Source organism: Nymphalis io, chromosome 14 (genome assembly GCF_905147045.1).
Source record: "Nymphalis io chromosome 14, ilAglIoxx1.1, whole genome shotgun sequence".
In the NCBI taxonomy this organism is placed as follows: domain Eukaryota; kingdom Metazoa; phylum Arthropoda; class Insecta; order Lepidoptera; family Nymphalidae; genus Nymphalis; species Nymphalis io.
The window spans coordinates 2,378,551-2,395,836 of record NC_065901.1 but is presented as its reverse complement, the minus strand read 5'-3'; the positions used below and the strand labels follow the sequence as shown (position 1 = coordinate 2,395,836).

Sequence of the window (17,286 nt, the reverse complement as noted above, 5' to 3'; positions counted from 1 at the left end):
TTGCTTACATTGAAGACTTAAATAAGTATGCAAATCAGAATAAAAAATAGCTACCGTCATGTAAATAATATATGACATACAAGCATCGTGTAATTGTATAAAACGGTGGCCATAATACTGAATTTCTCCGTTGCATCGCAACTCCTATTACCTTTTGTTTTTTGAACGCTGTAAAAACGCGTTACGTGTGTCCCCCACGGAAACGGAACGGTGGGAGGTAGTTGGGGCTCGTCGGTGTCCAAGGCGCCGAGTGCGCCCCGAATATCGGAAAACCCACTAAAAAATCAGCGGTACACTTTCCGTCTTAACGTGGAGCGCCACAGGATCGCTTTCGCTTGCTACCGTGACAACTCATATTACCTGACCTAGCAAATGAAAATGGTATAAAGCTTTTAATTATTAAAATTTTACAATAATAATTATTATAGTTGATGTCAGATTAATTCTTCGACATTTCACGAGCAACTTATTGTGACACAACAGTGGAGTGCTAAATATAACTAAATATATAAATTATTTAATTTAAAATATATACAAATAAAAATTAAAAATAGCTTCTGTACAAATCATGACCACGTAAAATGGTGGCAAGAATGCTCATAGCATTTTCTCTTTGAATCATAATTCCAATGCTCTGGGCGAAACATGAACCAGCCCTTTTTTTAACGCTGGAAAAACGCCTTACGCGTTTCCCCCACGGGCACAGTGGGGGGGTATGTGGGGCTCGCCGGTGTCCAAGGCGCCGAGTGCGCCCCGAACATAGGAATACCCACTAAAAAACCAGCGGTACCCTTTCCGTCCTAACGAAGAGCGCCACGGGATCGCTTTCGCATGCTACCGTGAACATGAACCAGCCCTCCTGTAACCAGTAGAGGCAATAAGAGAAAAATCAGGTGTTGTATAATTATTAAAAAATTCGCACTGCTATTCCAAGATCTAAGAGTTTCAACTGAAAATGGAACGAAGATCTATCTTCGAATAAGAGCTTTAAAAATTTTGCCTATCAAACTTTATTTCTTGCATTCTTGAACAAAGGAACGTTACGAACACATAATAGTAATAAATCGATAATTATTTTTTGTATTTTTTCTTTCGTCATTCTGAAACCTAATGTCTTTAGACTGCGCAGTTCCGGGGTGTTGGAGCGTGACCAGAGTATGAGACTGACTTAATTTACTCAAGTGATGTTCCATACAACAAAGTGTTTTACGAGTTTTATGGCGGATACGAGTGATACATACTGAAGGACTGGTTTCAATTATCAGAGGAGCGTTATATTTTATTATTTATTATATATTATAAAATAATTTTCTAAAACAGACGTCCAATCAAATAAACCATTAAAGATAGTGACATTTCACTAGGTGGCAGATATTCTACCGCTAAACCGCAATACTGTTACGTTCCGGTTTGAAGGGTGAGTGAGCCATTGTAACTACAGGCACAAGGCATCATCTTAGTTCCCAGAGTTGATGATGCATTTCTTTATTATTTCTTACAGTGCCAATGTCTATGGGTGATTGTGACCATTTACCATATACCATTTACGAGTCCGCCAACCTATTTTATAAAAGAAATCTACTATACACACCACAAAGATAGTAAAATATAAGTTTAAAATGAAACTCAGATTAAATATAACGTTTATTCGTCTCTAAGCGTTGTGATCAAGTCGAGCACGCCCTGTCCCTGTGGACAGCCGCTGTATATATATCCGCAGTTGAACATCTGCCGTCCTGCGGTCGCCGCATCCTTATACAAGGACATAGCTTCCTCCCAGTCCAGGTCTTTGTTCTCGAATGGCGAATGCCCGTAGTCAGGTCTGTTGGAAAATAATTTTACTGTAGGGAATATTGCGATTGCATCATGACTTATTTTCATAAAAAAGTTATACCCGAATATATATAATAATTGAGAACCTCCTTCTCCAGAATTAGAAAATATTTTTCGATCCAATCCTTTCAATTTATCGGTTGCTATTAAATTATACTTATATCTAAATCTATAGTGTTATATGTCTCCGTATTCGTGTGTACATATTTATAAGTAAATATTAAAAATAATGTAACAGCTTAAAGTTATAAAGTAAAAGGAAGCCAGTAAATCATACAAGAAGTTCAAGCGTTGGTTTTATGTTACGATGTTTGCATAAATCCATCTTTAAGGCTCCAAACGACGGGCATTGTTGCTTCTAACGCCTCTACGTTACCACAGAGTAGGAATGTGAAGCGATAAAACATACAAATGTCGGTTTACACGGAAAATTATTCTGGGAACACTCTTATCTAGAAATTCAGACGACTAAATACGAATTCATTTTTAAGGCTTTTTTTGTATTTACATACGTATATAAAACTTTGTAAAGCCGAGGTGGCCTAGTGGTGAATCTTAACCGATGATCGTGGGTTCAAACCCAAGCAAGCACCACTGAATTTTCATGTGCTTAATTTGTGTTTATAACTCGTCTCGTGCTTGACGGTTAAGGAAAACATCGTGAGGAAACCTGCTTAAGTCTAATTTCATTGAAATTCTGCCACGTGTATTCTACCAACCCGCATTGGAGCAGCGTGGTGGAATAAGCTTCAAAACCTTCTCCTCAAAAGGGAGAGGAGGCCTTAGCCCAGCAGTGGGACATTAACAGGCTGTTACTGTATATAAACTTTATAATACAGACCCATTTGCTTATGTATATGTCAAATCATACATATTGGCCTACATTTGAATATCGTGTTATGTAATCGTTTATTACTCCACATGTAAAGAAAACTTTAAATAAGAAGGCGAATTTCTCAATAAAGAATCATATATATATAAATGTGGAATCAGTATTCGTTGTATTAATTATCCATCTAACTTGATTATCAAAAAGGGTAACTACTGAGTTTCTTGTCAGTTATTCTCAGTAGAATTTCAAAAATGTATATTATTTTACACTTTTACTCTAGGTTTAATTTGATCTTTTAAAATGATGATTTGATTTAATTTGAAGCAGATGGAATCGCACTCAAAATCTAGTTCAATATGAAAATACTATATATTCGCCTTAATTATATTTTATTAAGCTATATATTATATTTTCTTGTCAGCTATAAACATACTCGTATATGAGAAAGGATTGCACACTTGCTCATTCTCATCATCATCATCTCATCTCATCATTAAAGGTATCTTCTAGATCTATCTAGCAGTTTGAAGTTATTTTCAATTAGTAATTATTTAGTTGTGCGTTTAAGTTTATAATTAAATTTTTGTAGAAGTATAAACAAATATCAATCATACATTATTGTTATCGTCTACTGCAATCAGCAATAATGTTGATTGTAGTACAAAAAGGTCAAAATTGAAAAAGACACCACACGCAGACACTGTTACTCGACAATTGTTGTGTTCGAGACGTCGTCCGCTGCTGATAATAAGATATTGATCGTTGACGCGATATCTGGCGGTGAAACGTCGATCGGATGTTTAAGCTGAAGTTGGACGTTACACATAGCATTTACTCTGAGAACTCTAGTTTCGATCCGATTACTTGATTTTCTCACCTACCTTCAAGAGCATGTACATTATTGTTCAGTTAAAATAACTTTATATAAATATAAGTACGTATAGCGCTTTACAAATAAGAAAGCAATGTCATTTTTATATTATAAATTTGTAGAGTTTTTATTACGCTTAAGAAAAAAAAATGTATATTTTTTGTAAATGCTTTTGTTATTTACATGTTTCAAACGAATTAACATCGTTATTATTACTTTACCTGAATATTCCAAGCAATCATTATGTATTAGGATTACATAAACAGTCTATATCTGCACAGAAAACGTAGTAATAATTTAATACGAATATTGCGCAAGCGAAGCAGCGTGGGCTTAAGTCAGTTCTTTATAATATTTTTTATTTTCAATGCTTAATAAAATAACAACAAGAAATATATTTTATAACATACGTTAAAAGTATATGTAGGATCTCGCCAATGAGTGCCTCTTCCTCTACCGGGTATTGAGCAGCCTCGCAGATCGCTCTCAGGACGCAATCTTGACCATTCATACCTTTCCTGAAAAGTTTCATTTCATAATTATTCATTTGTAAAATTAAAAGTATTTATTGAAGAAATGTTATTAATTATATTATTTTTATCAACAAAACAATATAATACTTCGTCTCGCGGTGTTTCGGTTAAAAGTGAGTTAGTGAATGTAACTACACAAAGGATATAATATTTTAGTTCCCGAAATTGGTGGGCAAATAGCGATGTAAGGGAGGGTTAATACTTCTCAATGCCAATCTCTCGTACCATAAGTTAGCTCATTTGCCAGTCGTAACCTATGCTTTTATAAAAAAAAACAATTATTGTACTTAAAACTTTTTAATTATGTACCTTAAGCACAATGTTTAATTTAATTATTTAAGATAGAGTTCAAGTAAGAGAAAAAAACATTCTATAGTTGACTATAGAATGTTTTTTAAATATCGACAATATCTTGAAGTTGACCTCTGAAGAGGGACCTCTTTTCATTATTCAAAATTTGAATTTAATAGGGAACATATGATTTATTTTATTAAAACAATAAATACAAATATTTGAATAAATATACGTATGTATATTGTAAACATACAGCATACATATATGCTAATATTATAGAGCTTGAGAGATTATAATAAGTTAAAACGCACTAATCTCAGAAGCTTCCATTTATTGAGGAAGGCTTTATAACTTTGCGCTATAACTCCAAGGAGCGGAGCAATCATCATAAGCCAAACGCAATCCAACAAACTGTTATTTAGGCGTTAGTCTCATACTTGCTAGTAGAAAAGGGGCAAGAGTAATCTTAACTATTACACGGGTGTAACCGCAGCCGTAGTTTAATAGCTGTGCATATAAGTAATAAAAATAAAAGTGACAGAAAGTAAATGGACCTAATAATGTCATACGAGTGGGCCAAGGCCTGTTGTCCTCTTGAGGTTTATTTCACGACGTTAGTTAGGTTGTTATACAGTTCAGATTATCATCCAACACAACTTAAGAACATAAAATTCAGTTGTGCTTGTATCCGTTTATTGTGACAAGGCTGGTTCTTTTTCAACCGATCGAGAATGCGATTTGACGTGGAAACGTGAAGCATTCATGGCACATTTCCATACGATTATGACTTGCAAAGTAACTATCAAAATATTTTTCGAGATTATTTTCAAATTCAATACAGAACGGTTATATATGAACATCTGTTATGATAATCCCGAAATCGGAGTCGCTATCACAATAAAAATATCCAATGACAAAAGACGGAAGCTCATATGCGGAATTTCGTGACTTCGAGAGAGATAACAAGCGTCTGTAGATCTCTTAGGTTTCGTCTCATCAGTTGGTGACATCCTTTGTCGATTGATTTTTATGGAAACCATATTTGCGATCAGAAAGGAGACCGATAATCTCTAGATATGCCAAGAGCTTGTCATTTAATTAATTTTCACATAACTCTTATTAAAATGAAAATAATCCTTCAAGAAAACGTGACATATGTTGAAACTATTAAAACCAAACCTGTCGATATGACAACGATATATCGATATCAAGTGCTATGATTTATTTCCTGACTGCCGAAAGTCGCGTTGGCCGAACACTAATAAAATTGGTTTGCCTGTTTGATATTTTAAATTATCTCTTAAACTATGCCACCAAAAAACGTTCTGTAAAAAATGAATTTTATGTAAAAAAAATTATTTGTGATAAAGCAATTTATTTTTAAATAGATTGACGTGTTGTATATGAAAAAAACCGTCTAATAGAAATATCACTCAATAGATTACGACACGGTCGCAGTTCCAAACAGTACAGTAACAGCCTATTAATGTTCTTATAATGTTCCACTGCTGGGCTAAGGCATCCTCTCCCTTTTGAAGAAAAGGTTTGGAGCTTATTCCACCACGCTGCTCCAATGCGGGTTGGTAGAATACACATGTGGCATAATTTCGATGAAATTACACACATGTAATGTAATGTACTTCACCCTCAAGTACGAGACGAATTATAAACACAAATTAAGCACATGAAAATTCAGTGGTGCTTGCCCGGGTTTGAACCCACGATCATCGGTTAAAATTCACGCGTTCTAACTACTAGGCCATCTTGACTCTTACTCGCAGTTCCATACCTATGTCGCATTATTTCTTTAACCATTCGTCCAAATTATAGACAGTAAAGAAAAAGTCTTTTGTTTTTAACACTTGAGACGATAAGTTTACTTATTTTGATAAGAATTTATAATTGTTGATAATATGACCAATAAACATGACCTAATGATTTAAATTATTTTTTATATAAAAACTACTTCTTCTGACTTAAATATAATATAAAAGTTAGACATGTACTGTCGCTGACTATTTTGTAGGCATTATCAAGCTCTACAACTTTTCAACTCAAGAACTCAATCATATATCTCTCATCGTTAACGCAGCGTTCGTAAGAAACGTTTTCGTTCGACCGTTTTTCCCCGATTTACTTTGCAAATCAGACAACCACGAAAAAGTCTTTTCATTTTTCGGTTTAATATATAGCCTATGACACTCACAAATAAAATGGCTTTCTATTGGTAAAATACTTTTTAAAATCAGTTCAGTAGATCTAGAAATTACCCCTCCCCCCTACAACCTTGCAAACTTTACCTCTTTATAATATTAGTATATAGATAAGTATATACTTCTAATTTGACAATAAGATTACATTATATTATATTCCAAGGTAATGGAACCGAATACCAAAGCAGTTGAAGCTAGAGTATGTCATAAATATTATAACTCAACCAATTCAAATCTTTTTCAAATTATTTATGTAGTCATCCAAAAAATGGATAAATTAAGAAATATTATAAGAGTTTCCAAATCACAATATGATCCAAAACTTTAAATTACAGACATACGTGAACACTGACTTCATGACGCTGACTGTACAGTGTACGTAGTTTCACAATTTAATCCCCGATTTTCAGCTGAATTCACTCTAAATTCCCAAGGCACACATTAAAAGGAGCCACCGGTCGAATGAAAGCCTTTACACATTACCTATTGTGATTTATTACTTCCACGCTATATATTATACACAGATTTGGTAACGAGGGTTTTAGTCTTGATTTAAATTTCGTGGATTTAGGACACAGAGATGCACTTTACTTTAATTATTCCCAGAACATACCCATAAAGGAAGATATGTCCTTAGAGAATTTCTTGGAGTATCATAATATTTGACGAGCCGGTTGGCGTGGTTGGTAGATACTTGCCTTTCACGCCGAAGGTTGTGGGTTCGATTCCCACCCAGGACAGACATTTGTTTGCATGAACATCTCTGTTTGTTCTGAGTCTTGTTGTAATTATCTATATAAGTACGTATTTACAAAAGAAAAGTAGTATATGTATACTACATATATCAGTTGTTTGGTTTCCATAGCACAAGCTCTGTACAAGCTTAATTTGGGATCAGATGGCCGTGTGTGAAAAATGTCCCAGAATATTATTATTATTATAAAAATAAGGGGTATACTTTGAGGAAGACGAAGACTCAGAAGACGAACGTCATGATATTGATGATGACTATGTTGAAAAAATAAATAAAAACTTGTCCACTTTGTCCAAAAATTAAAAATATATGAGGTATATTTATTATTTTTTAAAGTAAATACAAATATTACCGAGCTCATTTATGTGAAATTTGTGACTGTGGGGATGAGAGCGATGCTGGGGGCGTTAGTGTCACTGGTGAGGGTCCGGTCTGTTTCACAAGAAATGACATAATGAAAGCGTTAAACAGCATGAAACGTGGGAAATCGCCGGGTCACGACGGCCTCAGCATCGATCATTTAAAGTATGCCGGTATTCACCTTTCCAGAGTTCTCAGGTTACTCTATAATCTTTGTTGTAGCCATGTTTATCTACCAGATGCAATGATGATGACTGTTGTGGTGCCCATAGTTAAAAACAGAACAGGGGATGTGGCAGACGGGTCAAATTACAGGCCGATATCACTGGCGACAATCACAGCAAAGATCCTGGACAGTCTTCTTGATGCACAGTTAAATAATTCAGTCAAAATTCACGACGCGCAGTTTGGCTTTAAGCCTGAATTATCAATTGAGACCGCAATACTGTGCCTCAAGCAGACTGTGCGGTACTACACTGACAGGAAAACGCCGGTATACGCTTGTTTTTTGGACCTGTCTAAAGCTTTTGATCGAGTGTCATATAAAATTCTTTGGCAAAAGCTCAAAACCGAAACTAGCTTAAGATCCAATCAAATCTCATTGCTTAAGTACTGGTATGAAAACCAAACGAACGTGGTGAGATGGGGACAGTCACTAAGCGATTCATACAAATTGAAGTGCGGAGTAAGACAGGGTGGCCTCACATCGCCCAGGCTTTTCAATTTGTATGTGAACCAACTGATTGGGAGGCTGAGTGGAGCCGGAGTTGGATGTTCCATCGATGGCGTGGCTATGAACAATTTCAGCTACGCGGACGACATGGTTCTGCTGAGCCCTTCAGTCAGTGGTCTCAAAAAATTGCTAAAGATCTGTGAGGACTATGCCAGGGTGAATGGACTCAGTTACAATGTGAAGAAAAGTGAATTTATGCTTTTCAGGGGTAGGAACAAGCCGATAAATTGTAATCCTGACATAAGACTATATGGCACACCCCTGAAACAGGTAACTGATTTCAGATACCTTGGTCACATAGTTAATGAAAACCTCAGTGATAACAGTGACATTGAACGTGAGCGTAGGGCTCTGTCGGTCCGAGGTAATATGTTGGCTCGCAGATTTGCACGGTGTACGACACCTGTAAAGCTGGCCCTGTTTCGAGCATATTGCCAATCATTTTACACGTGCAGTCTGTGGACGAACTATACGCTGAGGGCCTACAGTGCCCTACGCGTCCAATACAACAATGTGTTGAGGGCGGTGTTGAGGAAACCTCGTCACTGTAGTGCGTCGGCAATGTTCGCTGATGCTCGCGTGGACGATTTTTTCTCTATAATACGCAAGCGTGTCGCCTCCATTATGAGCAGAACTTCGAAAAGTACCAACACCCTCCTCAGCACATTGGCTTGTAAATTGGACAGTCACTTCTGGGAACACTGGAATGGTGTACATGTGAAGCGGGTCTAATTCTAGGATTAAGTACTAACATAGTTTAAGCATTCGTTACTAATCTATTTAATTTTAATTATTTATTTTAATTTATTTGTTATTATTTTTTAATTTTATTTGAATTTAATGTTAATTTTAATTTAATATGGATTGTTTAATCCGAAATAAAGTATTATTATTATTATTATTATTTAATTTATACAGCAGTCATCTGCTCTAACATTCGCATATCGATTGTTGATGCCTGATTCTAGTATACAAGATAGTTTTATATATTTATATATATGTTGTTTATACTCACTGTTCTTTTTTGAAAAGATGATCTTTGAATAATTTGTGACAAAACAAAAATGACCTAATAATACCTTTTCAATAAAAGTAATATCTTACGCCACTAATACAAGAAACATGACAAGTTCAATCTCATGGAAGGCGGTGCACTTTATCCGTGTACGAGGACGAAACAAAAAGTTCTTAAGAGTGACGTAATATTTATGGGGTAATTATATATTTATTTTAGTGTCAATTATACACAATTTATACTTAGTGTCAATTGATTTAATCATATTTGTAGTTTCTATTATAGAGTTCCAGTTTTAAAACCCAGTAAGCCAGTTTAATGACAGGAGTTAATCAGAAGAAATACAAGAACTTAGATCTCGTAAAAGGTGCATTGACGGTAAATATTAATTGTATCTTTCCAGCACCAATGTAACGGTAAGTCCATTATGAAACAACAAATAAATAAAAACTTACATTTGCAACATATTGCTCACTGATTTGTAGAAGATGAGTCGTTCATCACGCCGCGATTCCAGGTCCGCGTCCCTTTCCTCCCTCGACACTTCCTTGATGAAGTAGTATCTTGACAATTCAGTTATATTCGTGAATTGGACGTATTGATATTGAAAATTGATCGCAAATACTAAACTTATGTGATCATCATTTGGTACTGGAGCTGCGAAACCGATCAATAGCTGCAAATTAATTAAAATTTTTAATAGAGAACTTGGCTAACATTACAAGAATAGCTTCATTTTTAGTAAAACAAAAATTTGTATCCTTATTTTATAATCTGCTCGCGGATTTAATTAAAACGGTTTGATGATTTTTTTGACCGATTCCTTTTCACGGTGATGGAGAAATTGTAATATATAAATATTGGGTGCTGTCAATTCCCTTACTATCATAATCCGATTTAATGCAATATGACAGGAAAGTGAATGGAGTTTAAGAAAGAGAGTATATGCTCAGCCAGCTATAAAATTCAGGTTGTTACTGACATTTTTTTTACAGAATAACTTTTTTCAGGCCCGAATCAGGCTCGAACCCAAGATCTCATGATCTCAAGACAGTACATGACTAATACGATAGCCATAAAATCAATTATGATATAAGTACTCATAAAACTTTGAACTTGCTCTAAAAATATATAATGATTTTCTAAAAAAATAACAGTAACAAACTAGGAAATAATATATGTTCATAATATTTATATGAATAATTTCAATGTCTAACAGAGCGTGACACACGAATTATCACGTTAATAATTTTAATATTTCACTAATGGTAGGGCTTTGTGCACCAGTGCCGTGGAGTACCGGCTTAGAATAGTACTCCCCCAATCTCATCCCGTGGGTGTCGTAAGAGGCGACTGAGGGACGGGGAAAAGGGGGGATGGGCAGCAGCGTCCCCCCTCCCATAAACATCTTACCCCACCTACTGCGCTCGCCAACACGCCTGCCCAGCGCGGCGAGTATGGGCAAACCCTCCATTAATGGCAGATGCGCCCAAAAAAAGGCCCCCAGTTACCGGCATGCCCGCTAGGCCCGACCAAGGTAGCGGTCGCGGGGCAGGGGGTGCTAAGAATCACCGGTTCACGGCAGGCTACCGTATAAAACGACTGAACATGGCAACGTATAATGGACGCTCGATGAGGCTGGACCATCACCTCGCCGAATTAGAAGTAGAGTTAAGTCATATAAACTGGCATATACTGGGGTTATCTGAAGTCCGAAGACAGGGGGAGGACACGATAACTCTAGAGTCCGGTAACTTACTCTACTTCCGCGAAGGTGATAACCTCTCCCAGGGTGGTGTCGGTTTTCTAGTCAAAAAGGATCTCATTAGCAGCATTGTGGAAATCAGTAGTGTGTCGAACCGGGTAGCGTACCTTGTCCTAAAACTTTCCGACAGGTACTCCCTGAAGGTCGTACAGGTATATGCGCCAACTTCGACATACTCTGATGATGTGGTCGAAGCGATGTACGAGGACATCGCAAAGGCCCTCAACGACACCTCGAAGGCCCACTACAATGTTGTTATGGGAGACTTTAATGCTAAAGTGGGAGTACAAGATAGCGGTGAATCGAAAGTCGGACCTTACGGCTTGGGCTGCAGAAATCACAGGGGGCAAATGCTGGTAAACTTTCTCGAAGCGCAGGGGCTTTTTTTGATGAATTCTTTCTTTCAAAAGAAGCCTCAGAGGAGGTGGACCTGGCGAAGCCCCGATAACGTGACAAGGAACGAGATAGACTTTATCATTTCGAATAAAAGGCACATATTTAGAGATGTTTCAGTGATCAACAGGTTTAATACCGGAAGTGATCACCGCTTGGTTCGAGGCACTCTAAATATCAACTTAAAAGCCGAAAAATCGAGAATGATGACGTCTACTCTCCGACCTACCATGCTCCAAGCTGCTCAAGGCTCCGAAAAGTTCCAAATGGAACTTCAAAATCAATTCACCGCGTTGGAAACCATAAGCAGCATTGATGAGAGAACCGACACGCTGGTCAAAATACTGCAAAACACATCCCGCAAGTGTTTTCCGCCACAGAGAAGAGACAACGCACCAAAACTCTCTGCTGAGACACTCGAGCTCATGAGAAAACGACGAGAACTACCATCGTTTTTGTCAGATAAGGCCTTAAACCGAACAATAAAAACGCTGACGCGACGCGATCTCCGACGCTCCAATACCCGTGCCATCAAGGCTGCGTTTGAGAAAAATCGGGGATCGAAAGTGTTCGCTCGCAAGTTTGGGAGGCCGCGTCTGACAAAACTTAAAACTGAAAATGGTGGGGTAGTTACCTCTAGGCCTGAGATTGTCGGAGAAGTAGAGAGGTTTTATGGGCAGTTGTTCTCTTCAAGATCGGATAAACCCGTGGGAATCAGTATTGATGACCAGCGCGCCCCTCTTATGCGCCATTACTCCGAGGAGCTCCCGGTCGTTGACCAAGGAGAGATTAGGGCGGCTCTAGAACAGCTTAAAAACAACAAAGCTCCGGGAGATGACGGAATCACAACAGAGTTGCTTAAGGCAGGCGGGACTCCGGTCCTGAAAGAGCTAGCAAGCCTCTTTAATTCCGTCATCCAACATGGCAAGACCCCGGAAACGTGGAGCGGGAGTGAGGTGGTACTGTTTTTCAAGAAAGGTGATAAAACCCTCTTGAAAAACTACAGACCAATCTCCCTCCTGAGTCACGTGTATAAGCTGTTCTCAAGAGTCGTCACGAACCGTCTCGCCAGACGACTTGACGAGTTCCAGCCCCCAGAGCAAGCCGGCTTTCGATCAGACTACAGCACCGTGGACCACATCCATACTGTTCGGCAGATTGTGCAGAAGACCGAAGAGTACAATCAGCCGCTGTGTATGGCATTTGTGGACTACGAGAAAGCCTTCGACTCCATCGAAACCTGGGCAGTGCTCGACTCATTGCAGAGATGTCATATCGATTGGAGATATATCGAGGTACTGAGATGTCTGTACAACGCCGCTACAATGACTGTCCACATCCAGGACTGTAAGACGAAGGCGATCCAACTGCGCAGAGGGGTGAGACAGGGGGATGTAATATCCCCGAAACTGTTCACCAACGCGTTGGAAGACGTTTTCAAAACGCTGGATTGGACTAGGTATGGAGTCAATGTAAACGGCGAGTACATCTCACACCTTCGATTTGCCGACGATATCGTCATCATAGCAGAGTCGCTGGAACAACTCACCGAAATGCTGCGTAGCCTAGGCGAGTCTTCCCGGCGTGTCGGTCTCGGTATGAACTTGGACAAGACCAAGGTCATGTTCAATAGGCATGTCGTGCCGGGACCGATATACGTCGAGGGGAAACCTCTCGAAGTTGTTAGTGAATATACCTACCTAGGACAGATAATACAAGTCGGTAGGAACAACTTTGAGAAGGAAGCCGATCGAAGAATTCGCTTGGGATGGGCAGCATTTGGCAACCTTCGTCAAGTCCTCAAGTCGTCTATACCGCAATGTTTGAAGACGAAAGTCTTCAACCAATGCGTCTTACCTGCCATGACATACGGTGCCGAAACGTGGACACTAACTGCGGGACTAGTCCACAAATTCAAAGTCGCTCAGCGTGCTATGGTGCGAGCTATGCTCGGAGTATCTTTGAAGGATAAGATCAGAAATGAGATTATCCGGAAAAGAACCGGAGTCACCGACATAGCTTGCAAAATTAGCAGGCTGAAGTGGCAGTGGGCTGGTCACGTATGTCGTAGGACCGATGGCCGTTGGAGCAGACGAGTCCTAGAGTGGAGACCGCGAATCGGCAAGCGCAGCGTAGGGCGCCCTCCAGACAGGTGGACCGACGACCTTAAGAAGGTGGCGGGCACCAACTGGATGCGGAAGGCGGAGGACAGGGAGCTTTGGCGCACCTTGGGAGAGGCCTATGTTCAGCAGTGGACAACGATTGGCTGTTGATTGATTGAGGGCTTTGTGCAAGCTCGTCTGGGTAGGTACCACCCACTCATCATTATATTCTAACGCAAACCAGCAGTACTTGATATTGTTGTATTCCGGTTTTAAGGGTGAGTGAGCCAGTGTAATTACAGGCACAAGGGACATAAAAACTTAGTTCCCAAAGTTGGTGCCGCATTGGCTATGTAAGCGATATTTGACATTTCTTCCAATGCCGATTTCTAAGGGCGTTGGTGACCACTTACCATCAGGTGGCCCATATGCTCGTCCACCTTCCTATTCTATAATAAAAAAAATAAAAAATAAGACAAACAGAAATGATAATAAAAATTATGCGTCCGTTTAGTTAGAAAATTAGCTTATATTATTTATAGTAGAAAGGAAAAATAAAACATATTATATAAAAACATCGTGAGGAAATCTACTTGTGTCTTATAATCTTTTTTTTTTTTCTTTTTTCTAGAATGTAATTAGCTAGATGATCGTAGTAACTAACAACTCAATGTCGATATATAAGTCACTGTTTTTTTCTTTTGGATTTGGCAAAAATTTACGGTCAGTCACCTGTCTTTCCTTTGCCCGTGGGTTGGTTCCCAATATTCATGTTATTAATGCGCCTATATTGTCAATAAGTCTGCTTATATAAAAATTATCTTACTTCACGATACCCACGGAGTGTGATGATATCGCTTATTCTACTTTAGCGAATACACACAAATTCAACGTCGATATTATTACAATTATCGTCTGCAAATTATATTAGTCTAACTTACCAAACAATTTTCATTTTGCATAACTATATTTGCATACATCTTGTGTCACTCATTAACGACGGCAGAAAAAAATGTAAATGCAAAGGATTGTGACCCGTATTATAATAAAATGTTTATTAAATTTCTTGAAATTACGTAGTTTTCCTAACGGTCTTTGGGTTACTATAATTCTGAATTTAAATTAAATTGAATTAAAGTTAAAAATATATATTAACTATATAACCGAATGCGTCTTTTATATATCTGCCGCTTTTATTCTACCGCAAAACAGCAAAACTTGATATTGTTGTGTTCCGGTTTGAAGGGTGAGTGAGCCAGTGTAATTACAGGCACAAGGGACATAACATCTTAGTTCCCAAGGTTGGTGGCGCATTGGCTATAAGCGATGGTTGACATTTCTTACAATGCCAATGTCTAAGGGCGTTTGGTGACCACTTACCATCAGGTGGCCCATATGCTCGTCCACCTTCCTATTCGATAAAAAAAAAATCTGCACTGAAATTAAATCATCTTACCTTATAAGTTCCTCCATATGGATATACTAATGGTAAACTATTTATTTGTCTCTTCTCTCTAACATCTTTCTCGTCGTTTTTTTCTTCTGATCTTATAAAATTTATTGTAAGAAATAAAAACATGAAATGTAAAACACATCTGTAAAAGAAATTTAATTCTTAAGCATTTATTCTTAAAATATTTTTTTTGTCTATATTTTATAATAAAAAATATGTTTTGAAAACATTGCATGCAAAACCTCTATAACGTAAATGAGCAGCTTTGTGGTATATGCTAACTAAACTTTCTTATAAGCAGCAGAGCCGACTTTTAACTAGCAATAGGATATTTAAGGGCTGCCGGTTCTTTTTCACAAATTCGTAAAAAATTATAACAGCGCATATAACGAATAAAATTATCATATTTCAATGTAAATCAAATATTTGTAGCTTAAATCCATCCTCTCATTAGACTTAAGGTACTTCTGAGGGGATTCCGGCCATATCGTCCAAGGTTATACCATAAGACGCACGAGTATATAAACAAACACAGGTGCTCCATTCAAAATTTGAATCCACTTCCATATGATCTGCAGCCGTATAAGCTAGCGTTTTATTTTGACGTAGAGAAAATCTTTATAACATTTCTGAGGCGTGTGGAGAACCGAGTTTTATGGGATTTGTACCCCCTGAAATCCCTGCGATGGGCGTCTTCGATACGGACCGGACAGGCTCAGGACAGGTATAAGCTAGTCTTCACTTCAACTAAACAGCTAACATAAAATGTACTTGAATCAAAATGTACATGAAATGAAATTCTCGATATTAAATAAATCAAATACGTCAAAGAAAAATCTATAAAAAACAATTATCCTACCTTTGTTTAAACATGTTAATTTTAATAAATAAAACAAGGGAAACACTGCACGTCACATATTTCTTCGTGAGCCCTTCACGCGTATAATAGTCAAGCTTAGTGACGAAATTTCGATTCTACAGTAAACGACGCTTAAGATTGTAAGGCAATGCTCACACGTAAAATTCGTTTTTTTTTACCTATAAATATATATTTTTTATATCATAGCTAGGCGATGGGCATATGGGCCACCTGATGGTAAGTGGTCACCACCTCCCACAGCATAGGCGCATATGAGTGAGTACCTGCCCAGACGGGCTTGCACAAAAAGCCCTACCACCAAATGAAGTATTCATGACTTTATTTTGCATTAATAATATTTAGAATGAAAACATTGTGACAAATATAAATGTATATATATATGAAGGTACTGATGGAATAAGCTCTAAAGCTCCAAGCTTATTTCTTATGAAAACTGAATACTTCTGTCCAGCAATATGACATTGATGGCTAATATTCCTTTCACCTTCAACACGCCACTAATAACATACTAAGTTGTTGTCTGTTTATTTAAAAATGTGATTGTAATATAAAATAATTATTTATTACTGTGAAATATCGATTGGCGTGTTTTTTAAGGCCAACTATTATGCCGTGCCTACTAACGGCATAACACTCTCTTAGGCCTTCATGCCAGCTGCCACTCTTTACTTCTTCGTGTGAATAATAAGTAAAAAAAAAACGACGAAACGCTTCGAGAAAGGTAGTGCCCTGCGCTTCCGTTGTCTTGTCTTGGCGTGGACACTCCCGTGCACCCAGATATTAAAATATATTTTACTATCTAATATTTATTACTTTTCATAAATTATTTTAAAATTAATTAAACCATCAAGGCTTTACGTATGCAAGGTATCGACGCCTCGTACGCATTTTATTTTATTTTTCTAAGAACACAATAAAGTACCCATTAGAACATAAAAAGAAAATTAAATAAAAGTAAACATTGAAGACAATTCTTAGCTCTGAGAAAGATTTAATAAACAATTAATAAACGCAAAAAAATAAACCATATTACTTAACTTGAATGTACAAATACTAATATTAAATGTAACAAAATATAACATAACCCTACGATCACAAATCGAGAGGTTACGATCGTAAAATTTTAATAATTGGACGTTTCATGGTGCCGACTGTGATAGCGATTAATTTAAAATTCATATTCAACTAGATCTGCGGTAACTTTTCGATCATTGAATTTCGATAGATTTAAACCACAAATTGTAATCAGATTACA

At 37.5% G+C, this 17,286-nt stretch overlaps 1 protein-coding gene across 1 annotated transcript; it reads right to left on the bottom strand.

Annotated features, from left to right (window-relative positions):
- Positions 1-1,644: 1,644 nt before the first annotated feature.
- LOC126773427 (uncharacterized) lies at positions 1,645-16,112 on the bottom strand. The gene is made up of 5 exons (XM_050494382.1): positions 16,011-16,112; positions 15,155-15,293; positions 9,894-10,114; positions 3,947-4,054; positions 1,645-1,822 (listed from the first exon to the last, which is right to left on the bottom strand). Exons 1-5 carry the CDS (start codon positions 16,022-16,024, stop codon positions 1,645-1,647), a joined length of 660 nt encoding a protein of 219 aa, XP_050350339.1. The 5' UTR covers positions 16,025-16,112.
- Between the last annotated feature and the right edge of the window lie 1,174 nt (positions 16,113-17,286).

Bases quoted from the DNA above. Each gene is read 5' to 3' on its own strand.
- LOC126773427 (XM_050494382.1), bottom strand. The intron at 10,115-15,154 runs GTAAGATGATTT...ATTAATTTGCAG, and splicing joins CATATGGAGGAACTTATAAG to CTATTGATCGGTTTCGCAGC. The intron at 1,823-3,946 runs GTATGTTATAAA...ATTTTCCAACAG, and splicing joins ATCCTACATATACTTTTAAC to ACCTGACTACGGGCATTCGC.